Here is a 17,452-nt window from a genome sequence, read left to right as displayed (position 1 = left end):
ATCAGATATCCTATTAACCCAGAGGGAGAATTGTATTCAAGAACCACAGGTATTTTATGCCAGTGGTCATGGCCAGAGTGAATTTCACCACAAGTGGGATAAATGCTTAATAAACTCACCAGAGGGCAGCAAGTCAATATTTGAAAATTCTATTAAAAAATTCTCTTTGGTCTTGGCTGGTTTGGCTCAGTGGTTAGAGCATCAGCCCTTGGGCCAAAGGGTTGCGGGTTCGATTCCTGGTCCAGGGCACTTAACTCAGTTGCAGGCTCCATCTGGGAAATGTGCAGGAAGCAACCAACCTAAGTCTCTCTCACATCTATGTCTCTGCTTCTCCCCCCCCTCCTCTTCCTCCCTTCCCTCCACTCTAAGAAAAATCAGTGGAAAAAATATCCTGTGGTGAGAATTAACAACAATAACAACAAAATCCTCGTTGATCCAGTTGAGCAGATGGGACCAAGGCAGATGAGGAGAGAAAGAAGCTGGCAGAATGGACCCTGCTCAGGGTAAGTCTTTAAAGGGCGTATTGGTGCAGGAGGCTGGGGTGAAATTCAGGGAGAAAGCTGACAAAGACTTTCATACTCATTATGACCCATTAGTTTTTATATATACACATGCACACAAAGATGATGCCTATGGATAAAGGAGTTGCTGCTGAATTTTATATTTCTTATTCTTCTTGGCATTTTCAAAATGGTCTGAGGTATGTAATACTTTTATAATCAGAAAAAAACTCCAATAATCAAAATTTTGAGTGAGTTTGTTAAGATTTAATTGTTTGTTGTGAGTGGGAGAGGGGCAGGAATCTAGACAGTGGTCCTAGTCAGGAACAGAGACTATACCGGATTTGGCTGAAACACCCATATGTGGGGTAGGCTGATGGATGGGGAGTTGAGGCCCAGGGGTCGTAAAGGGGCCAGGGAAGAGATATGTGCTGTAGCCAAAAGGCTTCAGACCCAAATGAAAGATATATTTTTTTCTAAATTAACTGAGACCATTTTGAAATATATTTTGAACTGGCATTTTTGGTTAATGAACATAAGCAATGTGGAACAAAATAAAGACGCTCATGACAAACAAACTCTTTGTTTTAATTACTTGACAACGAAAGGAATTTAGCAATCCCCTAGGTTGGAGAGGAGAAATGCCTATTTGCAACTAACCTAAATTACACAGACGGGCCTTGGCTTTTTCAACAACCTTAAGCTTTCCTTCCCTTAGCAAAAATACCAAACCTCCTATTCTGCCAAGCACACCTATCAAGAAGTGAATGGTGACCCACGGGGGTAGAGGTGGGAAAATGAAGTCGATAAATAAATCTCGAATGCTCACCTAGATCTCTTTCAGGGCATGTTCTTCCCTCTGAATTAAAATACGAAAAGTGATACGAAACAAGTAAGGAGAATGGTGTTACATGATTTTGCAATGAAAAAATAAATTTAGCTGAAAAACTGTCAGTTATTTCTACCCTCCACTTAAATCTTCATTGTCTTTGTCAAAAATGTGCAGCTTGAGTCATTTCGACTTTCAGTTTTGTTCACTTCCTTTTTTCTTCTCCAAACCAAAAGTCTTGCTTCTTATGTCAACCACAGTACCGCCCCAACCCAAGAAAACAGGCTGGTTTACAAAGTCAGTAGTTTACTTGTTCATTGATTGTCATGTCTTCTGGTCTCATCCTGGCTCAGACAGACAGAAGTCAGAGTTGAGAGTAGTTGCTTTTTGTCAGTTCCACCTGCTGGCCAGCTTGGTGTGACAATTAGGCCTTAAATGTCAGGAGTGATGGGAAACAGTGGAAAGAGGCATTTTGAATTCTCCTCAAACAACTTGTACATAAGTTTTAGGAATAGCCTGTTGGCAAATGGAAAGCAGCTGTGGATTCCTGACTGAATGTGTAAGAACTTGGAAAAAAGAGACATCCTAGGCTGCAGTAGTCAGGGTGAACTTCCTGGAGGAAGTGGACAGTGTTGTGTGGATTCACACTTTGGAGTATCACATGGGCAGGGTATTCCAACCTGGAACAAGTAGCAGGGGGACAAGTGAGAAAAAGCTGGGTGGAAGAGCATGTTGTTATCAGGAACCCAAAGCTGAGCTGCAGTTGAGATGCTTTGGAAAAGAGCCCTGAGAAGGCTTGGTGTGTCTTTTGGAACAAATGGAGAACTTGCTCTATTAGAAGAAATATGCCTTGAATACATGGAATATCACTTAAAGTTTCTAAAAGTTATTTATGAGATAATTTCAGGGAGTAGTAACTTCCTCTTCCAGCATAAGAGGCACTTAAACTTTTACTCTCTTTCCTCTTCTGAGATGCATTTCTTCCCCTTTGTTAGGTATCTTCATCTAATTTCTGTATTTTGTTGCCTGATTTGGCTTTTGCTTTTTGATTAATAACAAGTCTTTTTAGGAGTTCAGAGTCTCCTATCAGCTTACTTTTCTAATATGTTTCCTCCTTAATTCTCATGTTTTTTGGGCTGAGTGTGCTTCGGGGTTCATTTGCTTTCCTTTAGTGATGCCTTCTTTCAGTTTCCCTTCCCCCTGGCTTGACAATATTCACCCTTTTCATGCAAGGAAATCCTCCCAGTTCAGGGGTCGCTGGTGATGGGCAACCATTACCCCAGTGTCTGTGAGCCTGCTCCTGAGACGCTCCCAATGCAGCAGAATCGTGAAACTTTTCACCTCGTGCCTGGTGGCTTCCGATGCAACCTGGTGCAGCGCTTGCCTGCTGGTGAATGAAACCAAGCTCATGAAACCTGGCTCTTCTCTGCCTGTCTTTCTAATATCAGCAAACCCCTAATCTTAGCATGTAGGGGTTTTGGATCCCTTTTAGTTACCCATTCACCTGTCCCTCATGCCCTCCTGAGAGGTGAGTCTATAAATAAACGATCTCAAATTACCTCCTAGATATTCTTGAAGAATCCATGTTACTAAAGACAGGACATTTCTAGAATGTGGGAAGTAAGGCTTAGGCCTGCCATGTCTGAGCAGCCAACCAGATCGAATCGTGGAGATGCAGATTTGACCTAGAAATACTTTTCTCCTTCAGAGCCCCATTGTTTTCACGAATGGAAAAAAAGAAGGCCCACTATCTCACATTTCCTTTCCTTTTTCTGACAGTTCCTCTTGCTTTTCCGTCTACCTCTAGAGCAACATTAGTCATTTCCCTTAAGAAGGGAAGAATGTCATCACTCTCACTTTACCTGGTAAAACAGCTATGATGGCCATTTATAGGGGAAAAAAAGAATACAGGGGAGAAATTAAACTTACACTCTCTGTTGACCACATAAAATACATTTTTTAAATAATTAAGATACATTTGCTAAGAGAAAACTACATGAACAGAAGAGTGGAACAGAGTAAGGAGCCCAGAAAAAGTCCCTAAAATATGCACAAGTATGATATAGGCAAAGAGGTATCACAAATCAACAGTGAATTTGGGAATGTTAAATAAGTGGTGCTGGGGCAACTGGTTAACCACTTGGACCGAAACTCAAGTTGTACATCAAAATTAGTTCATTGTGTCAGATATTTAAAATTAAGATAAAAAACACACACCAAGTAAAACAAACAAATTGAATTTCCTATTTCTGTGTGGGAAAAAACTATGTAGGCTTAAAAGCAGTTAGAGAAATTGACAGAGGAATATAGAAAGATATGATTTTATAAAGATGAAGCATTTTGGTACACCTAAAAACCAAACAAACCAAGTAGACCAACCTGATGACCACACAGAGACCAATACTAGAAATAAAATAGATACATTTAATAACCACACACACTCTCTCTTACAAATAAAGCAAATGAAACAGCAGAATTAGAAAAATATGTATGCTAAAGGAAAGAAATAAAAACTTTAAAAACCTGTATCAAACCCGGCCTGTGTGGTTCAGCAGTTGAGCATCAACCTATGATCCAGGAGATCATGGTTCGATTCCCGGTCAGGAAAACTTTTAAGTACTCTCATTAAACTCAAAACCATGATAAAATTGTCTATTATTGATGCTATTTTCCCCCACTGTTCTGGAGGGCCTGGCCAATTTAATAAGTTAGACAACTAGTTCATTCAACATGTATATCTGGTGTGGGGAGGGCAGCTTACCTGTGGAGTTGGCCAGGTAAGGCCTCTGTAATTGCCTATGGCTGGGCCTGAAAGATCACACATAGGATTTGGGGCTGGAGCAAGACTCTCACCATCATCCGTTGATTTTTCAGAGCTCGGGGGAGAAACATAGGCGACTCCATCATGGACCTAAATGGGTCAGATATTGAGGGACTGTGTCAAGAACCAGGTAATTAGTCTGAGGTCATAATCAATATCACTCCAAGTAGGAGGATTAGATCTGCCAGGAGAAGTGAACATAACCATGAGCCCCAGCAATTGCCAGGTCAGAAAAAAAGGTTGGATAGTTCCTCTGGGTCTACTTTAGAGATCCAGGAGGCTTTTTTTTTTTTTTAACTTCATTAATTTTATTTAATTAGAAATATTCATTCTCAAAGAGGTTCCAGGGAATAATTATTATTAACAATAGTTTTGATAATGATGATTATAATTTTTTATCTTCTTCATTGTGAGATTCATAACCGATGTATCTTATTTGAATGTTTTTATTTTATTTTTATTTATTTATTTATTTATTTATTTATTTATTTATTTATTTAATTTTATTATTGTTTAAAATATTACAGATGTCCCTTTTTCTCCCCAATGACCTGTTCCACCCTGTTCCTTCCCCTTCCCCAGTCCCTCTCCCCACCATTGTTTACCCAAGCCTGGAGATAGACTATTTTACTTTGCCAAGCCCATTGATCCAGGTTTAACACAAATTGTTGGCAACTGCACAGACTCCCCCAAAGTTCACAGTAGGAAGTCAAGGGTTATGCAGGTACCCAACACTACTTGGGCCCAGGAACTGAGGAAGATGTGTTGTGCCTCCAAAGCTGAAGTAGTGCATTAATTACCTCAGCGGTGGTCAAAGACAGGTCATGCACAACCCTTTCTAATTGTAGGACCCTGACAGTGAAAATAACTATCTGGAGTTGGTAATGCCCTCTGGCAATTCTCCTGAGTAGTCAGGGTCCCTCTGGTTTTGGAGTTCACATCTTACTCGGTGTAGTGCGACATGCTCAATGGATGGGACTGTTTTGAATATTTGGAAGTCTCTTATTAATGTCCTGTATATATGTGTTACATTGCTAGAAGGAAGGCAGATGAAAGCCTGTGTTCACTAAAGAAATAATACTCTAATGGGGCACACACATCGCTGAGAGTATAGGAGTCATTGTTACCATGGGAGTCTACCAGCCAGTAGGCAGAGTCCTTGAATGGAATTGAAAATCTGTGTATGGCAGGGGCAGGTATAGGGGAGGAGAAGGCCTTCACTATTGAGGGTCAAAACAGGCCCGAAGGTGATGTGATCCCATGCCCCTTTGTTCAGATGTTCCAGCTGCCCTCGTCTCCGACAAGACTAAGTTGATATCTAGGAAGGCATTTGCTCTTGCAGTCAGAGTCCAGCTGCAGCAGCACATTGGATCCAGAATGCTAAAGGTGGGGTAGCTGAGGTGCCGGAAAGGTGCAGATTTAGAGAACTGTTCATTTGTAGTCTTCAGCAGCAGCTCAATCAGATGTTTATCTAAGGGGACAGGAAGTGGGAGACACAACCAGCAGTTTGTCACATATAAGACAGGGGCCACTTCCTGGGTCCTCATGTCTTCCTTCCTCACAACCAAGCTCACAGGTCCAAAGGCGCTCATGTCCCAGCAGTTGGAGGGACCTCTCCCCAGCAACTCCCGGTGTAGGTGGGCAATCTGTTCTGAACCATGAGCAAGAATTGCACCTCTCACCCATCCCCTAGGGTGGTCAACCCTTATCATATATATTTGAATGAATGACTGTCCTAACTAGAATCCTGGAAGAAAAATTGAGCACAGCAATTTTTAACTGAAAAATTTTTTTAATGAAATGAAAAATGAATAATTTTTAAATGAAAAAAAAAAGAGCACATCATCATGCCCTCACTAAATATTTGAACTGAAAATGATCTTAGAGGTTGTCTAGTCTAATTGCCTGATTTTGTAATGTGGAAATTGAACTGAAAGCTAAATTGACAAACCCAGACGTAGGCTCTTTCCCTGCAGCCCAAAGTACAAAACACCGAAGCTGCCTTTTCCGGTCAGAGCTCCACCCTCCGCCTCTGACGAAGGCTGAGCGTAGTGTCACGTGGGGAACTCCAGACGCGTTGCTCATAAGCTTCTAGAACTGTGTTCATTTGACATTCCCCGAGGCATTTCTTGGCGAGAACACATCCAGGAAGAAACATCTGTATTTGCCCACAGGTAAGACTTATTTCGAATTTTAGGAAGGAACCAATTTGTTTCTTTAAATGTCTAGGCTGGCGACTACTGCGACATCCAGATAATACTTTTCTTTTAATTGAATATATATATATACATATACATATATGTATATATATATATATATATTACACATTTCTCTTGCCATCCACCGAGAGCTCTGCTTTTCCCTCCGCTCTGCCTTTCCACACGGGTGGCGGGATTTCTCTGAATACTCATCATCACAACTTATTGAGTAGCAGCTTTAATCTTTGAGCTCCAAACACCCTACCTTTTTTCTGTTTAAACAATTACCAAGATAAAAATATCCAGAACAATGTTATAGGATATGCAGGGCCAGAACGGCCCGGGGACCCTCCCTTGCACGGGGCCCTGCTCGCGGAGCCCGGGTGCACCCACCCGCGCGGGGCGATGACTCGGCAGGTCCCGGCGCAAGCGCCTGAGCCCCGGCCTGGTGGAGCCGGGTGCACCTAGCATGCCCCGGGCGAGGACGTGGCAGGTCCCGGCGCAAGCGCCTGAGGCCGCGGCCTGGCTGAGGGCACCGCCTGGTGGAAGCCGGGTGTAGCCAGCATGCCCCGGGCGATGACTCAGCAGGTCCCGGCGCAAGCGCCTGAGGCCGCGGCCTGGCTGAGCAAGGCCTGGCTGAGCAAGGCCTGGCTGAGCAAGGCCTGGCTGAGCAAGGCCTGGCTGAGCCCGGCCTGGCTGAGCCCGGCCTGGTGGAAGCCGGGTGTAGCCAGCATGCCCCGGGAGCACATCCCCAAGCGGCGGCGTGATGAGTCAGGTTTTCAGACCGAGTCTTTCAGTTAATACATCAAAACAGGATGCACGTTTCCGCTCAGAAACCCATTGGAAGGGTTTTCAGTTGGACGGTGGCCAAGGAAGGAGCTGGACTGCCGGGCAAGGCCTCTTTGCGGTTCCGGGGGCCGCGCCCCTGCACCGCCCGACCGGTCGGCCCGGCTGTGCTGCAGCGCTTTTCATTCGCCAGCACCTCGTGCAGGTGGCTCCCCGTCCAGCGTCCCTCCTGCTCCCTGGCCTGCCTTTTGACCCTCAGAATGGTGTCATCTTTTGAACAGATGCTCTGAAGTCTAGTTCAGTACAGTTGATTCTTTACCCCCTTACCTGAGCACTTTTTGTGTCCTACTTAAGAGCCTTTGTCCACTCCAACGTCATGAAGACACCCTCTTAGGGTTTCTTACAAAAGCTTTGTTGCTTTCCTTTTTATATTTAGGTTCAGGATCCATCCGGATTGGAATTTCTGCAGGCAGAAGATAAAGGTTAATTTTATTTTTTTATGACTATCCAACTGATCTGTCATTTATTATAAAGACCATTCTTTTCTTCATTTCACTGCAGGGCATCGTTATCCATTATCAGCTGATATTATGTGTGAGACATTTTTTAAAGTAATAGACTTTATTGTTTTAGAATAGTTTTAGGTTTATAAAAAAATTGAGCAGAAAGTAGAGTTCCCATATAGTCCTCAAACTTTATTTTTTTTGGTAGTTATTATAGCCATCTTTTTATTTATTTTTAATTTATTTTTTATTTTTTATTTATCTTTATTGTTGAAAGTATTACAGGTATTCCATCCCCCCCCAATTGACCCCCTCCACCTCACTCCCACCTCCTCCTCAGGCCTTCACCCCGTTATTGACTGTCCATGGGTTATGCATATACGCATATAACTTCTTTGGTTAATCTCTTCCCACCGTCCACCCCCCTTCCCTCTTTCCTCTGAAATTTGATCACCTGTTGCCTGTGTCAATGTCCCTGGATCTATTTAGTTCGTCTTTGTTCATTAGCTTTTCTTAAAGAAGACCTTTCAACATTTCCTGTAGTGCTGGTTTGGTGGTGGTGAACTCCTTTAGCTTTTTCTTATCTGTGAAGCTCTTTCTCTGCCCTTCAGTTCTAAATGATAGCTTTGCTGGGTAGAGCAGTCTTGGTTGTAGTTCCATATTTTTCATCACTTTGAATATTTCTTGCTACTCCCTTCTGGCCTGCAAGGTTTCTGTTGAGAAATCAGCTGACAGTCGAATGGTGCTCCCTTGTAGGTAACTAAGTGCTTTTCTCTTGCTGCTTTTAAGATTCTCTCTTTGTTTTTAACCTTTGGCATTTTAATTATGATGTGTCTTGCTGTGGGCCTCTTTGGGTTCCTCTTGTTTGGAACCCTCTGTGCTTCCTGGACTTGTAAGTCGATTTCTTTCCCCAGGTAGGGGAAGTTTTCTGTGATTATTTTTTCAAGTAGGTTTTCAATTTTTTGGTCTCTTTCTTCTCCTTGTGGCATCCCAATAATACGAATGTTGGGCCTTTTGAAGTTGTCCCAGAGGCTCCTTATACTATCTTCATATTTCTGGATTCTTTTTTTGTTTTGCTCTTCTGGTTGGGTATTTTTTGTTTCCTCATGTTCCAAATTGCTGATTTGATTCTCAGTGTCCTCTACTCTACTGTTGATTCCCCGTAAATTATTTTTCATTTCAGTTAGTGCAGCCTTCATTTCACATTGGTACTTTGTTATGTCATTGATTTTCTCAGTTGTTTTTGTAATATTCTTACTAATATGATTGAACATCCTTATAAACGAAATTCTGAACTCAGTATCTGTTAGCTTGATCTATTACATTTAGTTCCTCTTCTAGAGATTTCTTCTGTTCTTTCCTTTGTGACATGTTTCTTTGCCTCCACATTTTGGCTGCTTCCTGGTGTTTGTTTCTGTGTATTAGGTAGAGCTGCTATGTCTCCTGGAATTTGTAGAGTGGCTTTGTGTAGTAGGTGTTTTGTAGGGTCCAGTAGCTCAGCCTCCCCAGTCTCCTGAGCTGGGCCTTCTAAGTGCTCCCCTGTGTGGGCTGTGTGCACTGTCCTGTTGTAGTTGAGCCTTGGTTGTCTGTGCGTGGGCCCTTTAAGAGGAGCTGCTGGGGCTCCCGCAGCCTCCGCGACCCTCAGCAACAGTCCCGGCTGCTTTTCACAGCCCGAAGCTGTGGGGACGTCTCTTCCCAGCCCTGGAGCCCTGAGCTGGGGGCCTGATATGGAGCTGAGACTCCTCACTCCTTCGGGAAACCTCCACCCTGGGATACCCCTCCCGGGTTAAACTGCGGCACCATCCGCATCTCCCTGATCCAGCCCCAATCTGCCCGCATCTTCGCCCCTCCTCCGATCTCGAAGCTCCTTCAGTTCCCTGGTTGTGGGGCTTCTGTGCTGCCAGATTTCAGGAGTTTCTGAGTGATGGTGGTTCTGTATTTTAGTTGTGATTTTGATGTGGCTGCGGAGGCGGCGGGTACAGCTGTTACCTATGCTGCCATCTTGTTCCGTCCACTCTATTATTAACATCTTGCATTAGTGTGATACATTTGTTCAAACTGATGAACCAGTATTGACACATTATTATTATTAACTGAAGTCTACAGTTTATATTAGGGTTCACTCTTTTCATTGTACAGTTCTATTGCTTTTGCCAAATAAAAAATCGCATGTGTCCATTGTTACAGTGTTACACAGAATAGTTTCACCGCCCTAAAAATTCCGTGTTCCTAACATCTGGCAGCCATTGACCTTTTTACTGTCTCTCTAGTTTTGCCTTTTCCAGAATGTCATAAAGTTGGAATTATGTAACATGTAGCCTTTTCACATTTCTTTCACTTTGTAATATTCATTTAAGGCTCCCCCATATCTTTTCATGGCTTGAGAGTTCATTTCTTTTTAGTGCTGAATAATAGTCCATGGTATGAAAGCACCGTAGTTTGTCATTCACCTATTGGAAGACGGTTTGGTTGCTTCCAAGTTTTGGCAATTATGAACAAAGCTGCTATAAACATTCATGTGCGGGTTTTTATATGCGGACATAACTTTTCACCTCATTTAGGCAAGTATCTAAGAGTGTAATTCCTGGATTGTATGGCAAGAGTATGTTTTATGAGAAATTATCAAACTGTCTTGCAGAGTGGCTGTACCATTTTCAGTTCCCACCCACAATGAACGAGAGTCCCTTTTGCTCCACATTCTCACTGGCATCTGGTGTTATCAATGTTTTGAATTTTATTTGATTCTAGAAGGTGTATAGTAATGATCCATTGTTGTTTTAATTTGTAATTCCCAAATAACATACTGTGTTAAGCATCTTACCCTGTTTTATTTGCTAGCTGTATAGCTTTTTTGGTGAGATGTCTGTTCAGATGTTTTACCCACTTTATAATTGGGTTGTTTGTTTTCTAACTGTTGCATTCTAAGAATTCTTTGTATATTTTGGATAATAGTCCTTTATCAGATGTGTCTGTTATTTTCTTTCAGTCTGTGCCTTTTATCTTCATTCTCTTCTGAATAACAGAAGTTTTTAATTTCAATAAAGGCCAATTTCTCCATTCTTTCTTTCATGGATTGTGCTTTTGGTGTTGTATCTAAAAACTCATCACCAAACCCAAGGCCACCTGGGTTTTCTCCACGGCTACCTTCTAGAAATTTTAGAAATTTGTGTTTTATATTCATATCTGAGATCTGTTTTGAGTTAAATTTTGTGAAATGTTTAACGTTAGGGTCTAGATTTTTTGTTTTTTTGTTTTGAGGGTTTTTTGTGATTTGTGTTTTTTTTTACATGTGGATGTGCGGTTATATCAATTTCCATTTCATGAAAAAACTATCCTTTCTCTCAACTCAGTCACTTTACTTTTCAGAGCTTTGGTTTCCTAAATGTCTTTGTAACGCCTGCCCCTGCTTGTCTTAGACTAAAAAAACGTAGTCTCCAATGAGGGTCAAATGACATAGTAGGGAAAGTGCTTTAAAATGCTTGCCTTGGTAGGGTAGCTCAGTTGGTTAGATTGTCATCCCAATACTCCAAGGTTGAAGGTTTGAACCCTTGTCAGGGCACATACAAGAAGCAACCAATAGGCTCGATCCCTAGCAGGGGGCATGCAGGAGCAGCTGATCAATGACTCTCATCATTGATGTTTCTATCTCTCTCTCCCTCTCCCTTCCTCCATCTGGGAAATCAATAATATAATAATATATATAATAATATATATAATATGTAATATATATAGTAATATATATAGTAATATATAGTAATATATATATGTAAAAGCAACCAATAAGTTCATAATAAGTGGCACAACAAATTGATGTTTCTCTCTCTCTCTAAAAATCAATAAATTTTTTAAAAGAAAGTAGATCAGTGGTAGAAAATAGCTTAGGGCTGGGGTGCTTGGGAGGAAAGTGGGAGTGACTGCCAAAGGGTATGGGGTTTCTTTGGGGGATAATGAAAATGTTCTAAAATTGATAGTGGTGATGATTGCACAACTCTGTGAAAATATGAAAACCCATTGAAGTATGGTATGTGAATTATATCTCAATAAAGATGTTTTCAAAACAACTATCGTGCTTAACAAATATATTCCTATTATGTCATTAAAAGTTGCTCTTGGATGGTGGTGATGGTTGCACAGATGTGTGAATGTACTTAATGTTACTGAACTATACTTAAAAATGGTTAGAATGGTAACATTTATGTTATGTATATTTTATCATTATAAAAATAAATTTAGGATATATTCCTAGAAGTGGGATCACTGGGTCAAAAGGCAGCTCCATTTTAAGTTTTTTGAGGAACCTCCATACTGTTTTCCATAGTGGCTGCACCAGTCTGCATTCCCACCAGCAGTACACTAGGGTTCCCCTTTCTCCATCAGCACTTGTAGTTTGTTGATTTGTTGATGCTGGCCATTCTGGCAGGTGTGAGGTGATACCTCATTGTCTTTTTAATTTCATCTCTCTGATGATTAGTGACTTTGTTGAACATTTTTTTCACGTTTCTCTTGGCCATCTGTATGTCCTCTTTGGAGAAGTGATTATTTAGGTCCTTTTCCCATTTTTTAATTGGGTTGTTTGCCTTCCTGTTATATATTTTGGAAATTAACCCCTTATCAGATATATCATTGGCAAATATGTTCTCCCATACAGTGGGCTCCCTTTTCATTTTGTTGATCGTTTCTTTTGCTATGCAGAAGCTTTTTATTTTGAAGTAGTCCTATTTGTTTATTTTATCCTTTGTTTCCCTTGCCCTAGGAAATGTGTCAGCAAACATAATGCTACAAGAGATGCCTGAGGTTTTGCTAGTTTCATTTTTTGCATGTGCATGTCCAAGTTTCCCAACACCATTTATTGAAGAGACTGTCTTTACTCCATTGTATGCTCTTGCCTCCTAAGATTCCTGAAACATCAACAGAAAGAATATATGCACCCCTATGTTCACAGAAGCACTATTTCCAATAGCTAAGATCTGGAAACAGCCCAAATGCCCCTCAGTAGATGAGTGGATACAAAAGATGTGGCACATTTATGCAACAGAATACTATGCAGCTATAAAAAAGAAGGATCTCTTACCCTTTGAGACATCATGGAGGGACCTGGAGAGTATTATGCTAAGTGAAATAAGCCAGTAAGAGAAAGACAAATATCACATGATCTCACTCATATGTGGAATCTAATGAACAAAATAAACTGATGAACAAAACAGATTCGGAGACATAGGAGCTTGGAACAGACTGATGAATCTCAGAGGGAAGGAGGTGGAGGGGGTTGGGAAGAGATTAACCAAAGAACTTATGTGCATATATGCATAACCCATGGACACAGACAATAGTGTGGTGAAGGCTGGGGTGGGGTAGAGGGGTCAATGGGGAAAAAGGGGGACATTTGTAATACTTTCAACAATAAAGATAAATTTTTAAAAAATGAAATGACTCTCTACACTTGTTTTTAGGGTTCGAGATGCTCTATTTCTTGGGGCATAGAGTAAAGCAAGAACATGAAGGATCCTCACACCTTGTCTATGTTCAGACCTTCAAGAAAATATTGAAAAAACTAGGGTGGTGACATGAATATTGGCATCACAACCCAACAATTACTTCAATTTCCTCCTTTCCAAATCAGGAGTATGGGTCTTAGTTTGCAGTAGTTTTTGATAAAGTAGAGGGAGCAGGTACCGGCTATCAGGAAGTTGCAGAACATACATGTTGAAATCGATGACTGTAGCTTCTCTCTGCCTGTGACTAATCATCTCAACACCAAAACAACAATCAAAAGACTTAAAATCCCAGTGGTTAAGAACTTTTACGCAACTAGTTGAATCTCTTTAAGCAAGACCCAGGAGGGGATGAAATTGATCGATTGGAATGCAATCTCTTTTCCTTTCCCTCACCACTTCCTGGAGGGAGTCTAAGGCCCAAGGCCAAGGCCAGCTGTTGGAGTCAAAGAAGGGGTGAGGATAGTGCCCATGAGTCAGTTATGTGCAACTTAATGAAGAAGCGACAGACACAGAGCATGCACGTTCAGAAGATTTTTGTTTCACTGTGAGTATTTATCCTTGATTAGTGTCCTGTGGTTCAAGTCCAGATCAATGGGAAGGGTGTGCTGCAGTGAGTGGAGAGGAGGTTCAGTCCTCCTCGGCTTTCTCAGGGAGGCTTACAGATCCAAATCTGCTTTTAGCAAATCAGTAGACTCGAGTCTCCAGAGTAAAGCTTCAAGTGGGAGCTGAGATTCAAGAGGGTGGAAACCACTTGGTGGTTAAGTCAAACCAGGCCGTCCTCAATGTGCACTGAGAGGGGACCAGCTTCCCCATGTCCTGCTGCTACTGCAACACCTCCAGGACTTCCAGCTTCCCTGGGACGAACGACCACATACCATATTCACTTCAGTAATAAATGGACACAGACATGTATGTCAAGATTGAGGGAAGAAACTGTTTAGAGCAAGTGACTTAATAATGGTCCTTGAAGATCACAATAAGAATTTAACTAACTTCAGGTTCATGATTCACTAGTTAATTATTCATCTTCCTTTTTAAATAGAGCTAAAACTGGGAGAGCCTAGGATCAATACCTTACAAACGACACAAGTGGAAGCACTGAAACACCCCGCCCTTCCCCACACTCATCCACAGCATGGCCCCCCGAATGCCTCTGTTGACTTTTAACAAATAGACAGCCGGGTATTTCTCCAGCAAAATGGATTTATTCACCCTGGGTGGGCTTCGCTCAGTGGTTGAGCATCGACCTAGGATCCAGGAGATCGCGGTTCGATTCCCGGTCAGGGCACATGCCCGGGTTCCGGCTCCAGCCCCAGCAGCGGCGTGCAGGGGGCAGCCGATCAATGACGACTCTCTCATTATTGATGTTTCTCTCTCTCTCTCTCTCTCTCTCTCCCTCTCCCTTCCTCTCTCTGAAATCAATAAAGATATTTAAAAAAAAAAATGTTTTATTCAAAAACAGCAAAAAATTGAAATTCAGGACATGTGTTCTAATGGCGTACTGCGAGCAAGTCCAGAGAACAAAGGAGAGGAACACTCCTTTGTGCTTTTTTGGACTTGCAAGGGGCTGGTGTAAAGGAAGTCCAGCCAAAGAAACTGGGTGTTCAAAGTATAGTGACTTTCTATTGTCTGAGTTATGGCAGTCTCCCATTGGCTGAGCTGTTACTGGGCTGTTACTGTTTCTTCCTCTCCCTGAGGTACTAATGTAGTGTCACTTTAGGTTCAAGATGCAAGGTACACTTCTTCCTGTTTTGTGTTGAGTGTCACATCCCTGGGGGTTCGCTCTTCTAGCCTCCTGACTCTATTTTAAATGAATTTTCTGTTTATTAATTTTCATACCTCCAGGGGCTCCTCCGTGTCTTCCAGGCTGGGCCTGGGTGCAGACTGGGGTATGAGCATAAACTCCCGAATGAGACAATCCTGGGTTAATTTGCTGGCCTTGCCATTTGTCAGCTGATTGACACTGAGTTTCCTCTTCTGTACACTATGTCTAATAATTAAAATAGCCATCTTACAGAGGTTGTGAGCTTAAGTAACAATGGTGGTGAATATTTATCAAGAATAGTGGAAGGCCCAGGCACTACTGTAAGTGCTCAGTCTGTTTTATCTCCTGTAATTCTGCTCACATAGGCATTTCAGAGTTGAGGCCTGAAGACTGGTATTTTTTTTAAACCTCTCCAGTTAGTTCTCAGATCAGTCAAGTTGAAAACCATGGTTGTGTGTAAATATTTAAACAGTGATTAACCATTCAAGGTCTTAGAGGCAAACAGACCTCGTTCTGTCGCTCACTAGCACACGTGGCCAAGTCTTTCAACGTCTCCAGTTCTCAGTTTCCTCATCCATAAAATGGCAACAAAAATAACATCCACTTCTGAGGTGAAATGAGCCAGTGTAGGTGACTGTGTCTGGCATACACGCACTGTTTGATAAATATTAGCTGATACCATTAGGCCAACTCTGTTTTCTTAGGTGATAGAGAACCCAAAGACCTTTGTCCTTTGTGCATAGGTCACTCTTAGTTTAAATTAATTGCTTTTCCAGCCATATTGTTTATTTCGAATCCTAAGTGTTGGAGGAAGGAGGGCTAGTAAGTTATTGCAGAAAAATCCTATGTTTAGTACAACAGGACTGAGTTTGAATCTATATATCTGTTTGAACCTCAGTTTTCTCATTCATCACATGGGAGAACAAGACCCTGCATTGATGAGAGAATTAGATATAACTCATGTAAAGGACGCAGCATCTAGGTATTGCATTATTGTCAGCACTTTGGTTATAAAATGTACACAAAAAGGCAGGAAACCCTTAAGAAAATTCAAACAGGAAACAGAGATAGAGTGTGAGGAGCAGATAGGGGATGAAGAAAAGCTGAGGAGGGCCTGGGGCTCAGGGTCCTGGGGGACAGATCTCCATCCATATTACCACCTCCCCAGCTCGGCACTGACAGGCACTGGCTACAACTAACCTAGGAGTACAGCCAGGATTGCGAACAGTGTTGTTACCCCTACTTAGGGCTGGGCTAGACCCACCCCCATCTTTTCTGTGCAGAATCTCCCCACATTTCTGCTAGAGGTTTGCTTTGACCCAGGAAGAGCCCCTGCCATCTGATCTGAGGAGCTTTTCCATGGCTTCAGTGCAGATTTGAGCCACTGCACAGAGGGTTAATTCTTCTCCCCAGACCTCTTTCAAGGGAGAATGGCATTTTACTTGCCACAGGCAGTCTGAAGCCTGTCTTTAAAAATTACAGGGGTTATTAATGCTAAATGTGGTCAGTATAAATGCTTTCCAATAAAGCATGTCCAACTTCCTGGTTTTTAATTTGCATGTCTACTAATGTCACCACGCTTTTCTGAATGGTTGGGAATTGGGCATCTGTTTCTTTAAATAAGAAACGTGGCTTGCGACTCATCTGTTCTCCCGTCTTAGGAATCGAGTCTACTCTCCAGTCCTTTCTGTTGAGAAATGTTCTTTCTCTCTTGCTGAACACCAGATTCTGTCCTGCAGCAGGGAAATAGTTTCAGTGATTTTTAAAAGCCCCGTTGAATTTGCTAGTAAATTCTGAATGTGCAGAGTAGGGAAGTAGGAAGTGAGTCCCCGGGTGGTGCCCGAAAGTGAAAGAAAACTACTGGAGTTGGTTCCATCCCTTCACGCTTTCCTTCCTGCTCTGTTTCAAGCGATTTTTCTCTGTTGTGTGGACAAGCCTTAGGAATCTGAGTATATGAAATCGGGCAGTTTAGGGGGCATCGCGGACCTGGTGACTGATGTTGCTGGGACAGGGTGGAGCAGGTGAGTGCCTGGTGCAGAAGTGACTTCTGGACACCATGTTGCTGGGACTTGCTGAATGAGGACACCTCTGGGTCCTGCCCGATCTAGTGGGGTTTGAACTACAGCCACCGGCCTTGCTACTTCTTAACTCTGGAAAGCTCCAGTTCCTCTGCTACATTTCTCAGAGTCTCCTCAGAATCTCAGCGGCCTCAAACAGAAACGCAGCGTCTGTCTTTCCTGCTGGATCAGTCTGGAGGTTCAACAAGACTTTATGTTTTCTTTTCTTTTCTGTTTGGTCCTGGGGCAGAGGGCTGAGTGAATCCTTCTGTCACATCCCAATTCCCTGTGGTCCTTGCTGTCTAAGGCCCACAGTCCCCCTTTTCCCCTGTCTTGTTCTAAGGACTGTCTTGATCCCCACTTCCTATTCCCCTGGATGGCTCCCAAAAGATAATTCTTTAAATCTTTTGATACATATCCCTGAATTGGTCTATCTTTGCAAAATGTATCATTGTTTTGCGTGTGTACACTGTTTTTTAACTATGTGACCTGGGGCAA

General features: G+C 42.3%; 1 protein-coding gene across 4 annotated transcripts in view; it reads left to right on the top strand.

The window, feature by feature from the left end:
* The first annotated feature begins 421 nt into the window (after positions 1–421).
* The window catches only part of CASP8 (caspase 8), a 39,263-nt gene continuing 22,232 nt past the window's right edge, over positions 422–17,452 (top strand). Inside the window, exon 1 of one of the 4 annotated variants that reach the window (XM_081143056.1) lies at positions 422–503. In XM_081143056.1, the coding sequence (XP_080999182.1) occupies positions 488–503 (16 nt within the window). In that variant the 5' untranslated portion in view covers positions 422–487. Of the gene's footprint in view, positions 504–6,265; positions 6,325–16,735; positions 16,919–17,452 lie in introns of those variants that run through there. The other 3 variants (XM_081143058.1, XM_081143055.1, XM_081143057.1) reach the window with 3 other exon arrangements.

This window comes from Miniopterus schreibersii (assembly GCF_964146895.1).
Source record: "Miniopterus schreibersii genome assembly, chromosome: 7".
Taxonomy (NCBI): domain Eukaryota; kingdom Metazoa; phylum Chordata; class Mammalia; order Chiroptera; family Miniopteridae; genus Miniopterus; species Miniopterus schreibersii.
This window is presented reverse-complemented; position numbering and strand designations above follow the sequence as displayed.